The sequence below is a fragment of the Cupressus sempervirens genome, chromosome 9 (genome assembly GCF_028749045.1).
Source record: "Cupressus sempervirens isolate cs-2001-9-10 chromosome 9, ASM2874904v1, whole genome shotgun sequence".
NCBI lineage: Eukaryota > Viridiplantae > Streptophyta > Pinopsida > Cupressales > Cupressaceae > Cupressus > Cupressus sempervirens.
In genome coordinates, this window is record NC_143126.1 from 201019089 (window position 1) to 201037432 (window position 18344).

Here is an 18344-nt window from a genome sequence, read left to right on the forward strand (position 1 = left end):
TAATTATAAATTCTATCTATAATTTTGGTTTAGGGTTAGCTTTAAGTTTTATCAGATCTTTTGGAGCTCCACCTTACAATTTGGAAAACGTTGCTATTCTATACTCTGTTCTGCTGTGTGCAGTTTTGCAAGAGGTAAATTAACATGTTAACAACTCACATGCTGGTTTTAGGAAGTTGAGCTGTTCTTACATGTATCTCATGCCATACTCCTGTCTCTTAGTTTGTTGTGTCTGTAGAGATAGATTTAATGGGTTTTACAATTATTAATTTTATGTTGTTTTTTGTACTTACATGGCACTGTGTTTTGATAGAGCTTGCAAGAGATGCCTTAATTGGAGAAGGACACCATGTTCTTGGTGGCTATATGTCTCCTGTCAGTGATCATGAAGGTAAAACGGTAAGGTACAAATATACAAGAATTCTCTAATAATAGATTTGCATGAAATTCCAAATTATAATTTCAGTAATTTTTGTAAAATATTTAACATTAGAGCCATCAGGAACTTTATCAGCTGAACAAATAATTGTTGAATTAATCGTACTGACATTCATTAACTAGTAATTTACCCTTGCTGCTCTTGAGATTCACTTATTAAATGTATGAACTGGATATGTGAAAAGTGTGCTTCAAAGTATGATTTTTGCCATGGTAATGCTCCAGAGCTACAGACCTCTAGTAAACAACATAGCAAATCCATGCAAAGACAAGTGTGGTTTTACTAGATAAATCTGTGCTCAAATGTAAAATATTTCAAAGATTGCCTAATACTTTTTCTTTCTGTATTCCGAATGTTATGAGTATGATTTAGAGTACAATGTAGAATAATTATTTTAAAGACGTTGAAAAATCACTAAAATTCATACTAGCAATTGTTGAGGTCTGGAGGAGGAAAAAGATACCAGCTCTGATGCACACACTTCCATAGAATTGTAGATATTAATTAGAGAAGTAGTTTTATATAAAATCAGGCATAAATATGGTTAATTATTTCCTTTTGGCTGGTTGGATTTTATTAACATGTTTTTGTATAAAATCTATTTTCACTGAACTTGTTACATTCGTGAATATATTATTGTCATTTCTATATTGATCCCCCAGTCTGACTTTTCTCATAATGTTGTTTAAGGCTACTCCTGCTGAATATCGAGTTAAAATGTGTGAACTAGCTGCAACTGACTCTCATGTTGTGATGGTGGATCCATGGGAGGTACTGGATTCTTCTTCAAGCTATTTACTTCTGCCTTTTAGAAAAGCATGTTCATGGTCTACACCTTGATATATTTCGGTTCTTTAGTTTGTCTTGAGCAGATTGTTGTAAATCTCTTTGAATTCATATTGAGTGTACTAATTGTTATGCTTCTACAGTTTTATTGTTGATGCTAGTAAGTTCATTTATGATTTTTATAGCTGGGTTGGATTATGTATTGTATGCATATCTACTATTTGACTCTGGCATGAGAGAGTGAATCTACTGCTATACTAGGATATATCCACCCTATATCTATTGATAATTACATTCTTACATTTATTTACTTTGTACTTGTTGGAGTTAAGATTCCAATGTAACTCTCTGCTGTCTGGGCATCCATGTCCGACATAGGATTTGGGTGGTATACATTGGTCACGGTGTAGTTATTACTGCAGAGCACTGGTGTTGCTCCATGAGAAATGAATAGAAAAGTCCCATCTGTTCACCTTTGTATTTGAATAAGTGACACTCATATCTGTATGAGATTTGGCTCATTGAAAATTCAAATACATGCATTAATAAATTGAGGCTGGATGTTTGAAAGCATGAAGTGGTAGGGAAATCATCAGAAGAGAGAGGAGGAATGAGCATGGCCTTGCTGTCAATAACAATTGTCATTGACAATGATTCCAGTGTTCATATGCATATCAGCAAGTTGTGACAGGTATAGCTCATAGCCTTGACATAGTCTCTTGTTTACATTTAAGAATTATATCCTTATTAATGTGACATTTGTTGCATGTAATTTTCACTATTGCATCTATGAAAATCCCAATGGCCAATTGTCATCCTAAAGGAAAAGTACTTAAATTTCAGACAATAATTTAACAATGAAAGAATAGCTTAAAACAATGTGTATAAAAAGTGATATACTGATAATACAAAGATTTAATATCTGTATAACACCATCCCTCAATTCCTGGGTGATCTGTAATACTCCCAGTTCAGAATCACTCTATTTACGAATTCTTCACTCTTCACTTCAAGTACATTTAATCAAATAGTTGTCACACTGCTATGCAAATCAAATGACTACGTTCCGGTTTGATTTTTCAGATTTTAATGTAATGATAATTAATATTTTAGACTAGGATGTCCAGTTCATTCAAACTGGACACTGGACCAGCCTGGTTCGAACTGGTCCGGTCCACCTGTGAGTTTGGACAGGGTTTGTGCCACACAGGCCTGGTTTGGACCAAACCATAGGCCGGTTAGACCCAGGTGGACCGCCTACGAATCCAGAAAACCTGTGCAAACCAAGGCCCACAAATGGAAGCCATTTTTTTTTGTGCAAATTTAATAATTTTTTGACATCCACAATGCTAGAAACTGGATTTGAAAGGCATTTGTTGACTTCTAACTCTCATTTTTGGTGTGCAAATAGATTATTTTGTTTTAAGCTGGAGCAAATAGGTGGTTGAGCAAGAGTTTGGTTGTGCAAGGAGGAGTTGGAAGATTGATTTGTGAATCTTCTTGAAGTGTTTGTGCCTCATTCCTACACCTTTGCAAGCTCACAGTGAGTGGAAAAGGTAAGTCCTTGTTCCATTTGCTTTTGTTTTTGTTTAAGTTATTTTCTCCCAATTCTCTTTCATTTCTCATAAGATCTATCTATTTCTTTCTAAAATTCATTCCCTTGCTTTTATGTATACAATTTCTTGTCATAGGAAATAAAACTACAATGGCATCTACCTTTTCCTCTGTAAGCAATACTAAACAAGAATAGAACCCCATTGTGATTCTCCTTTGTGAAGTATATTGATATTGTAAGACCCCTTCTAGGAGGTGGTGTATTCCATTGGAAATGTTAGGGTTGTGATGTAGAAAGGAATAACTCATATTACTGTGTTGTAGGCCATTTGTGTGGAATCCCTGGAAGAGGAGTCACAAAATGCCTTGGAAAAGAAAATGCACCTATACCAAATGCTACAATTTTAAAATATATTGCAGATAATGAAGCGACAAAAGAGAGAAAAGAACGCAAGAAAATTACAACCACTGGCAGTAAAAGTAAAAAAAGAAAATGGATTGCAACCCCCCTCTACAAATGTTGTGATAAAAATCACTCCTTTTATACTACCTCAATTAACCTTGATACTGAAAGTGAATCCCCCCTTACAAAAGAAAGGGACCATTGGAAATTGCATTTCAAAATGAGAGGTGGGTAATCGCTGATATTGATGTGACAAGATGCTTGTTTGCAAATGAGCTGCCTTTTAGTGTTGTTCACGCTCCATACTGGAAGATGTTGAAAAGTGGCAATGAAGCTCCAAGAGGGTATAAGGGCCACGATAATGAGAGAGTACAGATTTGGATAAAGAGGTCAAGGGAATTGATGATCAGTTGAAGCCCATAAGGGAACCATGGATTGAGATAGGGGTATTAATTGTTTAAAATGGGTGAAAAGATGCAAGAAATTGTCTCTTGATCAATTTCATTGCGGTGCCGCTAAAGAGGCAATATTTTTGAAATCCATGGATTGTGTGGGGCAAGTAAAAGATGGACCGTTCATTGCTGATATTCTCATGTCTTCCATTGAACAAGTGGGTTCTAGAATCGTCATCTAAGTCATAACGGACAATGCAAAGAATTGTAGAGATGCTGGTTTATTGGTTGATCGTTGAAGAGCGATATCAACATATCTTTTGGACACCTTGTGTGGTCCATTCAGTCATGCTACAAAAGATTGGGAACAAAATAGGGTGGATCAAAGATGTGTTTGAAGAGACAGGGGACATTTAGATGTTCATCACAAACCACCACACATCTTAAGGAATATTCAGAATATTCTCACTTTATGAGTTATTGAAGGTAAGTGTACTTGAACTCAAGTTAGTAACTTAATTAAAAAAAATAGAATCTAACAATTTCTGATTTTTATATTTTGATTGTGTAATGTGTATTATTTTTTAAAGGATGTCTCTAATAGTTGTATTTTTTTGCTCTAATTTATTTTACTAGATGTTGAGACCCGTTTTGCATCAAATTTAATCATATTGAGATGACTTGTGCAAGTGAAGAGACACTTTGCAATATGTTAACCAACAACAATTGGTCTTTATGGAGGGAAAACAACAATGAGAAGGAAACCAAAATAAAGCAAAAGGATATTGGATGACTTATGGTGAGAACATGTGGAATATTTCATTAAGTTCACCAAACCCATTATGAATATGCTTCAATACATTGACATGGATAGGCCTTTCCTTGGAGAGATCTATGATGGAATAAACTCAATCCTTGTGAAGATCAAGCAAATTATAAATGAAAAAGAGAAAGATCCCTAGGAGATCTTCAAACAATTGCAAGACATTCTTGTAGAATGATGGAACAAAATGATCACTCTACATTTTTCATTCCTATGCATTGATGCCCAAATACTATAGCACCCAATATACTGATTTACCAGGAAGACTACTTCCATATAGAGATTTAGAAGTGTCTAATGGGAACTATTTCCTGATGATAATATGCAAGATTTAATTAGAAATGAGTTCATAGAGTTTGTGAATGGAAGAGGTCTAAGTAATGATGCTATTTGTCATTAGTTTAGGAAGGATGCTCATAGTTGGCGGTATGTTCATGTCCAAAGATTCCAAATGCTACAACCCCTTGCAATCAAAATTTAGTTTAAATTTTTTTAAAGCTTACTTTATCTTCATGAATTGGTAGTAGTTTTTATTTAATAAGGTTATGTAATGTGCCTGTAATAAAATGAATAATAAATTAAAACTTTGTTTATGGGTTGATTGATTTAGTGTATCTCAGACCCATTTTTGTTTTTGTTGTTTTCGTAGGAGTTTGTTGTGTCTTCTATCGACACTTAGTTTCTCCCTTGACGGGGTAATTATGTCTATGAGGTTGAGTTGTTTTGATATGCGATTTGGATTATTTCTTTGTACTTTGAATTCTTGTTGGAGTTCTGTATTGTTTGCCATTTCGGAAGTGGAAGACCTTTCCTACTTGGCTACTTCAATTTCAGTGGGGTTAAGCCCTTACCTTATTCGGATTCTCTATATTACTTTGCTTCGGATTTTTCACAACTAGAGCGCCATCTTTGTCTGCAAATATAAGTGGTGAATATCTATGTTCAACATCTATTCTTGTTTGGCATATTTCTTGTGCAATTGGTGTTCTAATATTATCTTATCTGGCATATAATGTTGGAATTCGTTGTACTTTCTGAATAATGGATTCAAACCCTATACGACACCTTTATTTCTATAAGTGTTCTCTTTCCTACCATGCGGCCTCCAGCTTCCTATCGTGTGGCCTTTAGCTTCCTTTCGTGTAGCCTCTAACTTTCTTCTAGGCTTCCTGTTGGATGGCCTTCAACTTCCTACGATGTGACCTTTGGATTTCTTTTGTGTAGCCTTGGGCTTCTTTCTGTGCGGCCTCCTGCTTCCTACCATGCAGCCTCCGACTTCCTACCATGCGGCCTCCAGCTCAATATTGTGTACGTTGTCTCTATTCATTGGTCTCGTAAACTAAAGATACTTCTACAAGCACCAAGCAACACAGGAATATTACTGTGGTGTTAGAGTGAATGATCTTGCCAATTTATTGACAGTGAATGAAAGTTTATGGTCGAAAATCAAGGAGATCCCACTCAATTGATAGAATGGCAGATTCACAAGAACCCACTCCTATTGAAGTCATGTCATTACAAAGGGAGCTTTTAAGGAATTAGGCTCAGATCAATAACACTCAACGACTTATGGACGAAACTTTGCGAAAATTGTCTGAAAATAAAATATCTAGCGAACAAAATGGTTATGGTGATGATTTGGTTTTGGGAAAGGAAAATCCTCATTCGACATGCTATCAACCCTCTATGCCATCTTTCCCTATACGAGTAGAGGCGTCACAGGGAGGTAGGGTATTGTTGTGGGGTTTTCACACCATCACCCTATTACAAATGGGGACCCTAGTTTTGTTTCTTGGTTTTGTCCTTTTGTGTTTAGTTCTTGGTAGTCTTGGGCTCAGTCTTCTAAGTTCTGCTCTTTCGAATGAGAATTGGTAAAATTGGCCAAGTCTGGAAAGTGTTGTGCATGTGGCTCCCAGAATGGAAATTGTTTAGTAATTTGAGAATTGAATGTCTTGACATACTATTATTTTAGCTTGTTTATTTTTAGCAGGTCTATTTATAGTAAATTTCTCTACCCCCTAGATTGACCTTCTTTTGACTTTGGAACAACTTAATATTTTTAGAAAGTCTATTTTGAGTAAGTCTATTTTTGGTAAATTTCATTGCCTCTTGGATTGACCTTATTTTGAAAGTCTATTTTTGGCAACAAGCGAGCTCTCCAATTGATAAAGAGCCCAAAGGGTATTTGTTTCTATATCCAAAAGAATGAGTAAGGAAGACATTCAATCAAAAAATGGTTAAGTTTGGAATCACCCTTGAAATATCCAAAAGTGGAAATGCATGAAAACATCAGGAAAAATAGTTCTTGCGGAATTCTTCCATCATGGACAAAATCCATGACCACTCAAAAAAAGCTTGCCTTGGAGAAAAATGGTTCTTGCGGATTTCTTCCATCATGGACAAAATCCACTACTACTCGAAAAATCTTGTCTTGGAGAAAAATGGTTGTTGCAGAATTCTTCCATCATGGACAAAATCCACGACCACTCAAAAAATCCCGCCTTGGAGAAAAATGGTTGTCACAGAATTCTTCCATTTTGGACAAAATCCATGACCACTTAAAATTTCCTCCAACAAGAAAACTGGAAATCTTGGAAAAATGGCCAAGTGTTGGAAATTTCTCCTAAATGGAAGAAAAAATGGCAAAGTGTTGGAAAATTTCTCCTTCATAGAAGAAAATATGGCTACTAAGTGTTGGAAAATTTCTCCTTCATGGAAGAAAAAATGGATTAGTGTTCGAAACTTTCTTCTCTGTGGAAGAAAAAATGGCTAAGTTTTGGAAAATTTCGCCTTCGTTGAAGAGAAAAATGTCTAAGTGTTTGAAATTTCTCCTTCATGGAAAAATGAAAAAGGATTAAGTGTTGGAAAATTTCTCCTCCAAATCTCAAATTTCACCCTAAGAAATGTGCACCCATGACTGGAAAAATGATTGATGATGATAAACAAAAGGGGGTATTCTTCAAAGTAAGAAAAGGCGTAACAATGAACATAAAGCATTTGAAGAGAAAGGAGGAGAAAGCTCTAGTTCTAGAAATTCAAGAAAGATGCTCAAATCCAAAATTCTAGTACCAACATCAAAGTACTTATTGATCCGGTCCGAGACATTCAAGATTCAAAGATCAAAGTTCAAATCCAAAAATCCAAGAATATGGCGAAGGAAGTTCAATATGAGGAAATTCTAAAGTGACAAAATCATCAGCAACGGATTCTAATCCATTACAAGTAGATAAATTTTCAAGCAGTACATGAAAGATGGGATGTTCGAGGAGAGATTTTCAGAAAAGTCAGTCAAAGTTGGATCTTATGACGCAGTTGGAAAGGAATCAAGCTTACGTGGCCTCCATCACGATTTTGTGGCACCCAATTATCTTTACTGATGAGTTGAGGTTTCCAAGTCAGACTTCTATGAATTTAAGGAATAGAATCAAGAATAATCTATTCAAGGAAGACTAAGCATTTATCGAGTAATGGGCATGCATAGTGGATATTTATTGCACCCCACTCTCTTTATGTGCAAGCATGCGTAGTGGGAATTTAGTACCCACTATGGTAGTGGATTTCTTATTGCATTAATGTAGATTCCTTTTCTTTTCCCTAACCCTAATTAGGGTTGATGTGGCACGATCTAGGCCATTGGTTATTGTGATCATCTAGGCCATCTGTTGTAGTCGAGGACCTATATAAAGGTCTCACTTCTCATTTGTATGGGGAGGATTTTCCGAGATTGTTTCTATGAGCTACTAAGATATTAGAGTTTTCATTGAAGCTTGGTGAAAACTTGATGTGTCTTGGTGCTTGCTTGTTCTCTCCAATTCCCTCAATTAGATTAAGTTTAGCCTAGTTAAAGTATCGTGATTGTGATGGAGAATATGATGGTGTATTGATGAATTCCTTTGGTTCATACTTTTGACGTTTTAGTGATTCCAAATCGTTGTGCAAAGTTAGCGTGAACCCATTTCATGCATATGTTTAACTTCAATCATTCATATACATTGTTCTTTATGATGGTGTATGTGGTGGTATGAAAATCTTTGGCGTAACCCTTGAAGATTGCACCGATTCACTTGTAGTTGTAGTATAACTTGGTGAAGCAAAGCTTGGCAAATTGAGGAATTTGTCCATTAGAGTACCATTTATTGTCATCACTACCCTTAGGATTAGAATAGAATTCTTGAATCCTATCTTATTCCATTCCTGCATATTTCGTGAAACCCACAAGTACTTCATTGCAAAACCTTTAAATGGTTCCCACATCCAGTATGTCTTGAAATTAATCTGAGTAAACACACGTAAGGCCCCTTGTGGTCATCAACAAATCACATTAACCACCGAGCTTATCCATAGTCAAGACCAGACATTGAAGGAACCTTAGAGTCATCATATGATCTTCTAGTAATATTAGCATACACAAGACTTTGTTCAAGAGAGGATATGATATTTTGGTATTTTGTTCTACTGTTTGGTGGGTCATAAAACACACATTAATAGAAACTGGTGCTAGAAGGAGGGCTAAACAAAGTGTATTCATGGAATTATCAACAATAGTGAGCTTTCAATTATATATGACATGGAAGATCTCTTTAAAGGCGAAATCCAAAAAAGGTGAAAATTTGAAAAAATAAAATAAAATCAGAAAACTTTAAAAGAAGAAGAAAAAGTTTCTAAATGGATAGGCAGATTGATATTCTCCCAATTTGGTTTGAGTTGAACAAACGATTGCATCCATGGGATTTATCTCACTTTGCAGGATTAGGACAATGTAGGATACATGGTACCACAAAGTATTAGGAGATGCATTTTTGGGTGTTCCTTTTGAAGGTAGACTTGGCATTATGAGGAAAGCTTTATTTTTCACAATTGTACGAGCTTGTGGTGCTAAGAAGAAGACTTCCTTGAGTTCAAAAAAGATATCAATAAGAAACGAAGAAGTGGATATGGAGGAAATACGTGGTGCAGTGTCCATAGCCTTTCACATTCAGAATTTACTTATCCATCTTGTCAAGATACCATTGACTTGATCAAGTTCCAAATGGATTGGTATGAGGAGATATCTGTGAGGGGTGGTAATGATTTCTTCCAAATCCCAATTTGGATGTCAAAAGAAGGTGGTAATCATCACTCAAGTAGGGAACTAAAGGTTAAAGAGAGAAATCAGTTGCATTAAGGAAGCATGGTTGAGTATAATGACAATGAATATCAAGAGGAAGAACTTTCACACATCACTCCACAAGGTGTTGAAAATAAAATCAAGGACATAATCAATTTCATCAAAGGAAGGGGAGACATAGAAGACAAAGATCAACATAATGAAGAACTAGAAAAAAATCACCATAAGTATGAGGAGGTGGTCCTTGGTGAACTTTCCCCCATGATACAAAGTCGAGTTCTTGAGGATGACTCACAAGAAACTTCACATGCCCTTGAAAGAGAAGGCAATCAAGTGGAGATGATGAACAAGGAATTACAAGTTATCGTAGATGAATCAAGGTATAGGGAACAAGTTGACAAAACCATCAATGATACTACAACCTTTGGTGGGGTGCTAAACGTTATCATGAAGGAAGTTGATTCATTTCCAAATGTATTTTAAGATGATCAAGTTACTAAAAGTGGCATGGTTCATCATCAACTTCGACCTCACGAAATATTACCACATGTTATTGAATTTGATGATGAATTTATGAAGCCGTTGGATGATCTTCCTTTTTGTCACGAGGATGATATGCTTGGTGGGATTCTACATAGAGAATTGCAAGATATTCCTAAAGAGAAATCTACATGCAATGCTATGGGTGAGGACTATGAAGAACAATTTTGGTTGATGTTACAATTAGATATTGCATTCAAACAACTTGAGAAGATTTTTGAAGGAGACCTCATCATGGAATCCTTGATTTTTGAGGACGAACTTTAGAATACACACAAGGATGCATGGTTCATGCTATATAAGGACAAGCCACCTAAAGTAGTATTCCAAGGACTTGATCACAAGAGTTATCCTATCTTAAACACTTGTGAGTTTGATGTTTCCACCAAAGAGGGAATCCACCACCAACTGCATCCCCCTAAACCTGTGAATAATCAACAAGGATTTCAACATGAACTACCACTTGAGACATGCTAGGTTGTTTATTTCCTTGCTTCTAATGTTGAAAATTTTGATAGTTATTTTTTTGAATATGGAGGTTCAGGAATGAAAACTTGCATTTGGATTGACCATGGACCACATGAATTGCCTCAACTGTTAATCTTGCATGATAATTTTCCTGAGTTCAAAAATGGGGTAATAAGTACTTTTTTGGAGTACAAGGATAAAAATGCCATTTTGAGAACTTACCCAAGCCTTGTTAGTCTTGAAAATCTTGAGAGACCATGTTAGATGAAGTGTATATTTGTTTGATTTGTGTCATCTATTCGGGATTCTTGTACATAGTTAGAGTAGGTTTTTCTTGAACCACTCAATTCACAAGGGTTAGAGTAGGTCTCCTTTATGTTGGTTAGAATAGTCGTTTTCTTGTCGAGACAAAAAGTAAGTTTGCCCCAAGTCATTTGACTTGAGATTTCTCTGAGTGGTTTTCTTGTCGTTTCCTTTAGTTCACTTTCCTTCTTGGTTAATTTAGTGAGGGGAATCCAATTTCGTGAGACAGGTGGGGTGTTAGACAACACACTATGGTATTTATCCAAATGGATTTGTTTTATATGTTTCCTAGATATCTCTTTGTCGAGTTCCTTGAATTGGAGATTGGATTCCTAATAACCTTATCTTGCAAAAAGGATTCGTACTAAATTTGGATTGAATTCACGTTGGGTCTAAGGCATTCAAGTCTTCTATTACAACATTTTACTCACTCTTAATTGCTCTAAGTGCTTTGAGAGCTCTCAAGGTGAAATTGGGATTAGTTAAAATCATACATCTGCTTCAGTGTCACTGTGGTTTTCCAAGCCCTCTATGAGCTTCACTACTCGTAAGCCAAACAAACGGTTGAAAACAAAGAAAAAGAAGAAAAAAAAAACCTTTGGCGTAGCCCTTGAAGATTGCACTAGTTCACTTGTATAACTTGGCAAAGCTGAGCTTGGTAAATTGAGGAATTTGTCCACCAGAGTACCATTTATTGTCATCACTACCCTTAGGATTAGAATAGAAGTCTTGAACCATATCCTATTTCATTCTTGCATATTTTGTGAAAACCCAAAAGTACTTAATTGCAAAACCTTTAGATAGTTCCCACATCTAGTATGTCTTGAAATGAATTTGAGTAAACACACGTAAGACCCCTTGTGATCATCAACAAATCACATCAACCACCAAGCTTATGTATAGTCAAGACCTGACATTAAAGGAACCTTGGAGTCATCATATGGTCTTCTAGCAATCTTAGCATACACGAGACTTTGTTGAATAGAGGATAAGATATTTCAATATTTTGTTCTACTTTTTGGTCGGTCATAAAACACGCATCAACAGGGACCAACCTTTGAGGAAGTTCAAGAACAGTTGAAAGAAGACTAAAAGAATGCAAACTTGGAAGGGGATATATCCTACAAAGATTATGTGGAATTGAGAATGCGATATTCTGGGAGCAGAAACCAAGTATATTTTAATGATCTCAAAAGGAAGTTGAGTAAGTGAATCTATTTTCATTTGATGGATCCAGATCAATATCTGCTCAGGCATGGGTAATGAAGGCCGATACCTATTTCCAACTCAACCCAATGCCAGAAAAGGAAACAATTAGATTTGCAGCACTCCACTTGGAGGGAGGGGCGCATGAATGGTGGCATCATGAAACAATTTACATTGGGACATGACCAAGTAAATACTTATGCAGAATTCACAAAAAGGTTGATAGATCAATTTGATGACAAAGATTCAGAACTTAATATTAAAGAAGGCAAACGGGATCGATTAACCATTACATCACGGAATTTCAGAAACTCTTTGTTTTGGTTATGATCATTTAAAGAAGACAAATAGTACTATTCATGGACGGACTAACAAAACTATTGAGGGGTTGGGTAAAGAGTTTCAATCCTGTCACCCTCTTGAAGGCTATCAAAAAGGCATGAATAATGTCATCATCATCGACATCTTTCTCTCAAGATTACTCCCACTCAAAACTGCCATTGGTTCCAAGGGACAAAGACAATAAACCTTTGCTGAAAAACACTTCGTTGGACGAAGCCGCCAGACAAGAACCTTGAAGGAAGAAATTATGTTTCACCTGTAAGGAGTCATGGGAACCTGGGCACAAATGCCTCAGTAAAGGTAAAATACACTACGTCGAAGTCATATCTAATGATGAAGATGATTAGGAAGATTTATCCATAGAGCATGGTTACCCATGGGAGGACACCGAGGTGGTTAGATTAAACCGTACGGAGAAGATGGAAGCATTGGTACGGACCAAAGGAATCATCACCCTATTTGGAAGCTTGAGATATATGATATTCCGAGTGTGGGGAACCCTTCTAGGACAAAGGGTCACTATGACACTGGATAGCAAAGCCACTCTAAACTTTATAAACTCATCATTAGTGAAACGAAGAGGTCTACCTACAGAGGCACATGTTGGATTCCAATTCATGGTCAGCCAATCACACAGTGACGTGGGATTTCATTACAGTAGACCTGGATGATATGGAAGTCATTCTGGGAATACAATGGATGGAGTCACGAAAGGAATACACAGCTTCAAATGGATGGACTTCACGTTTGTAGTTAATGGAAATAAGGTTGTTCTCAGAGGGATGACCAATGAGGGACCTAAGGAAGTTTTTGCATAAAGGATGGAAGCCATTTTTAGGCATGATTACATTAAGTGGGCTGCACATTGCTTCATTTTGGCAGAACCAATAAAAGGACAACAGTCGTACCATCGGGATGATGATTTGGAAGCCATTTTGAATACAAACGATAAAATTCTTGCAAACATTCCTCGCGACATACTTCCTCATCGTGGTTTTGAGCATACCATCGAATTGGAATTCGTTGCCAAACCAATTATCACCACATCATACCATCATCCCAGAAAATTCCAAGATGAGATTGAGAAGATCATTATAGAACTACTCGAGAAGGGATGGATTCGTCCAAACTCTAGCCCTTTTGCACCATTAGTGGTATTGGTGAAAAAGAAGGATGGGACATTACACGTGTGTGTACTATTGTGCGTTAAACAAGAAGATAGTATAAAATAGATACCCTATTTCCAAGATCGATGAATTGTTGGATGAGTTGCATAGTGCTATTTACTTTTCTAAAATAGATCTCTGCTCTGGATACAATCAAATCTGCATGCAAAAGGAAGACTTGGAAAAGATGGCTTTCCATTGTCACAACGGGCATTTTGAGTTCTTGTTAATGCCATTGGGATTAGCAAATGCACCAGCCACATTTTAGTCTTGCATGAATCGCATTTTCAACAAGCAGTTGCATAAGTTCTTGCTGGTAATTTTTTATGACATTCTTATTTACAATAAAACATGGAAGGATCATCTAAAGCATCTAGATGAAGTCCTCAAAATCATAGAAGCACAATCATTATTTGCCAAACAATCAAAGTGAAAATTCGGGATGGCGGAGATACTATACTTGGGACATGTTGTAAGTAAATATGGAGTACAAGTCCAATAGGAGAAGACTCAAGCTATCCCTGATTAGCCGCGAGGTGTCTTTGGGTTGTACACTTAGTATAGGGGGTTTGTAAAAAGTTTCTCTTAGCTCAGTGCTCCATTAATAGATTTAACTAAGAAGGGCTCCTTCCAGTCAAATGAAAAGGCAGGACACACTTTTGATAAGGTAAAAGAAGCAATGAGTACTTGCCCTATTCTTGCATTTCTAGACTTCACTCAAGCTTTTATTCTGAAATGTGATGCCTCCAAAGAGCTCCAAAGAGAGCATGGCATTGTATTGATGCAAGAAAGGCACTCTATAGCCTATGACAGTCGAAAACTTACACAAGGTGAATGCTTGTATTCCATCTATGACAAAGAGATGTTGGCTATCGTGCAGATCCTAACCAAGTTTCAACAATATGTGGTGGGTGCAAATATCGTTATCCATACCGATCATAATAGCTTGAGATATTTTTTGGAGCAACAAGATTTGAATGAAAGGCAACAAAAGTGAATAAGATTCAGGCTTTTGATTTTGACATTGAATATGTGAAGGGTGTTGTGGCATTTGCCACACATCGCCCATTCTTAGGACCCCCGTGTTTAAAGGCATGAAAAGCAATTGCATGTAGTATGTAGTCAGTCAACCAACGTCGTAGTGATCCATTCTCATTCAAGTTGTATTATGGAGGTGAGGGTAATCCACTGTGGATTCCCTACTTTTTCAGGGCGCATTTCAATGCATACAAAGAAGTCGTCAAAGCAAAGAAATTCATGATGCCCTTGAAACTGCACTCTCCCACATCTCCAAAGTGCATTTCTAACCTTATCAAGGAGTGTGTCATGAACAATATCCATGAGTGAATGAAAACTTTGCTCTCCATGTTTTCAGCAGCACAAGTTAGTGGATGGCATGAAATGGTCAAACCATGTAAAATCCACAACCCACCCAAAAGTGTGCTCATCGAGAAAAGTGGGGTGCAATTTAGCACAAGTTGGAGAATCTGTCCATTATGGGCGAATCCTCAATATCTTAAAAACCTCGCTCTCCCACAGCCTTAGAGTAGGTTTTCCATGATGTCGAAGAAATTTTTTTTTTTTGGAAAAAATTCATGAGATTATTAAAACCTTGCCCTCCATAAAAAGTGAAGGAAACTTTTGCATAGGCTATGGATTTTATTCCTCATGGATAAAATCCATGACCCCATAAAAATTCCCCGCTCTTCCAAACAATTGGGCATGAAATGATGAGATTCCAAAATTTGGAAATAATAAAGATCCAAAAGAAAAATATATATTTTGAAGTATTTGGAAAACTTCAAAAATTCCAAAAGTTGTGAAAATCGCTCAAGTTTTGGAAAAGTTTAGAAATTTGGAAAATTGAAAAATATGAGGAAACTTGGAGATTTTGGAGTCCACAAGTTATTAAAATCGTGGAATCCAAATGAGAATTTTTTTTGCAAAAATTAGAGAACTCCGAAATTTGAAAAAATGGGAAATCCTAGAAATTTGGGAAAATTGAAAATTTGAAAATACAAGAAATTGCCATGTCCCTGTAGAAGTTGATAAAAGCTAACTTCACAACTCGCCAAGATCACCTACATGCAAATAACCTACTGAAAATAAACCAAAGAAGGAAGGTTGGAGCTTGGAGAAACTAAACAGACTGAGAGGACAAATATTGCAACAATGAAAAAAGTATTGCTATACAATATGATATGCAAAAAGATATGAAATTACAATAGGAGAGCCCGAATATAAAGGCCTCTAGGAAGCTTCTAGAACAAGCTAGAAAGTGCTAGGAGATAAGTATGACAACTAAGCATACGTCCACAAAAGGTGGGATATCCTCGATCAAGGTGAGAAAATAAGTATGACTTACATAGGAACAAACTCTCGTGTTGTCAACAACTCCTAGATGACTACTATTAAATAAATGCATTTATCCTAAGTATACTTAAGTAAAAGCGTAAATAATAATTATTTGTAAAGTTTATATTAAGCTTTCTTGGTGAAAATCTCAATTTATTAATCTTGAAATGAAGATGTTTTAATGACTGATATAACTTCTGGATTTAGTCGAAAATAATTTCTTCAATAAAATCTGTCCTGATTATATATTATGATCTGCAGATGTGAAAGTATGATTTCCACTTTTATTGATCTACTTCACACTACAGATCATATATATATATATATATATATATATATATATATATATATATATGCACAGGGGAAAGGATGAAAAGACGTGATGATAGATCACGTATTAACAACCAAAGGTAATGAGTCGGGTCACAACATTTGACAACCGACGGCAGTCATGGTTAGAATTAGTTAAGTCTACCACTCACGATGGTAAGCAAACACCACGTAATATAGCGTGAGTGTAATTAGTATAAATTCCATCGGTCATTTTAAGATCTACGTAGGTATTAGACTCAATGGCAGACTAAATAACCATGTGCCGTTGGTAGAATTAAATGGGAGAGCTATCGGCAATATAATCCTGAACAGATTACATTATAGAGATTAATCACAAATATTTATATATAGATATACATATATAATATTATATATATGTATATATATATAGAAATAATGATATATATATATATAATATTATATGTATATATATAATTACGTAATCAATTCTGGTTTATTTAGAATAATCATAAGAAATTATAAATTAAATTTCACATAGGCTAACATTCTTAACACTCCCTCTTTAGCAAGGGAAATTTAATTACACAATAACATATAATGAATTTTCATGGTGTCCGACTATCGCCCAAAAGACCCATGAAGGTTATCATTGTGTCCGGCAGAATCCGGCCCAAAGAACAAGGATAACCCAACTTTCAAAACAATGGGTTTTCATGGTATTCGGCTATCGCCCAAAAAGATCCATGAAGGTTATCAAGGTGTCCAGTAGAAACCGGGTCAAGGATAACAACAAATTCAACCATTGTTTGAAAAATAGATCAAAACACATGAAAGGTCATCACCTTTCTCAAGAAAAGTTGTCACTTTTCACAGTATAAGCTTGCAAGCAAAAATAAGAGAATAATTTGTATTCATGAATAATAGAATCATCTACAATAATATCATACCAAGTTTTTCTTGGAAGTACACAATTTTCAACTTCGCAAGAGGTTTGGTGAAAATATCAGCATTCTGTTCATTTGTATTGATATAATTCAATTTAATGATATCTCTGCTGACCATGTTTCTTATGTAGTGATAGGGAGTCTCGATATGCTTTGATCGATTGTGGAAAACTGGATTTCCTAATAGTTTGATACAACTTTGATTATCACAATGGATCACAGTTGGTTTTAGAGGTTTTCCAAATAGCCCAAATAGAAGTTTTCTTAACCAAACTGCTTCACGTGCTCCTATGGAAGCGGCTACATACTCGGCTTTGGTAGAACTTAAGGCAACAATTGATTGTTTTCTGCTGAACCAAGATATCATAGCTGACCCAAGACTGAAGCAACAACCTGTAGTGCTCTTGCGGTTAGAGGAACATCCAGCCCAATCTGAATCAGTATACCCTTCCAAATTTATCTCAACTTTTTCATATTTTAATCCAAAACCAATAGATCCTTGTAAATATCTTAATATATGTTTTGTAGCCATAAGATGGATCTTCTTAGGTTTACACATGAAATGACTAAGGACATTTGTAGCATAGCATAGGTCGGGTCTGGAATTTACAAGGTACATAAGAGATCCAATTATTTGTCTGAAGAGAGTAGGATCAATGTCCTCAGATTTTGATGCTTCTTCTTTTAGCTTCTGTAAGTTTGTTTCCATCAGAGTAGATAAGGGTTTACTGTTCATCATTCCAAATCTGTTTAGAATATCTTGAGTGTACTTTCCTTGATGTAAGAAAATGTAGTCTTCTTTCTGAATAACTTCTAATCCCAAGAAGTAGTGTAGTAACCCTAAATCTTTCATTTCAAATCCAGCTATCAGATCTTGCTTACATTTTTCAATTAATTTATCATCACCTATTATAAACAAGTCATCAACATAGAGAACAATTATTACCATTCCATCACTTGAGGTTTTGAAGTATATGTTAGAATCAGCTTCATTTTTTGAGTATCCGAGTTTGGAAAGGTAGTTATCTATCCTTTCATACCAGGCTTGAGGAGCCTGTTTGAGACCATAGAGTGCTTTCTTGAGTTTACATACATATAAACTTTTGTCTTTTATGATGAACCCTTCAGGTTGTTCTATGTAGACTTCTTCATTAATCACCCCATTTAGGAAAGCAGTTTTAACATCCATTTGATGAATCTTCCATCCTTTTGATGCTGCAAT

General features: G+C 35.9%; 1 protein-coding gene across 4 annotated transcripts in view; it reads left to right on the top strand.

The window, feature by feature from the left end:
* Positions 1-18344, top strand: part of LOC149538180 (nicotinamide/nicotinic acid mononucleotide adenylyltransferase-like) — a 254735-nt gene that overhangs the window by 104964 nt on the left and 131427 nt on the right. For all 4 annotated transcript variants that reach the window (XM_089799556.1, XM_089799559.1, XM_089799558.1 and 1 more), the window contains exons 5-6: positions 314-399; positions 1130-1210. In XM_089799556.1, the coding sequence (XP_089655682.1) occupies positions 314-399; positions 1130-1210 (167 nt within the window). The remainder of the gene's footprint in view (positions 1-313; positions 400-1129; positions 1211-18344) is intronic.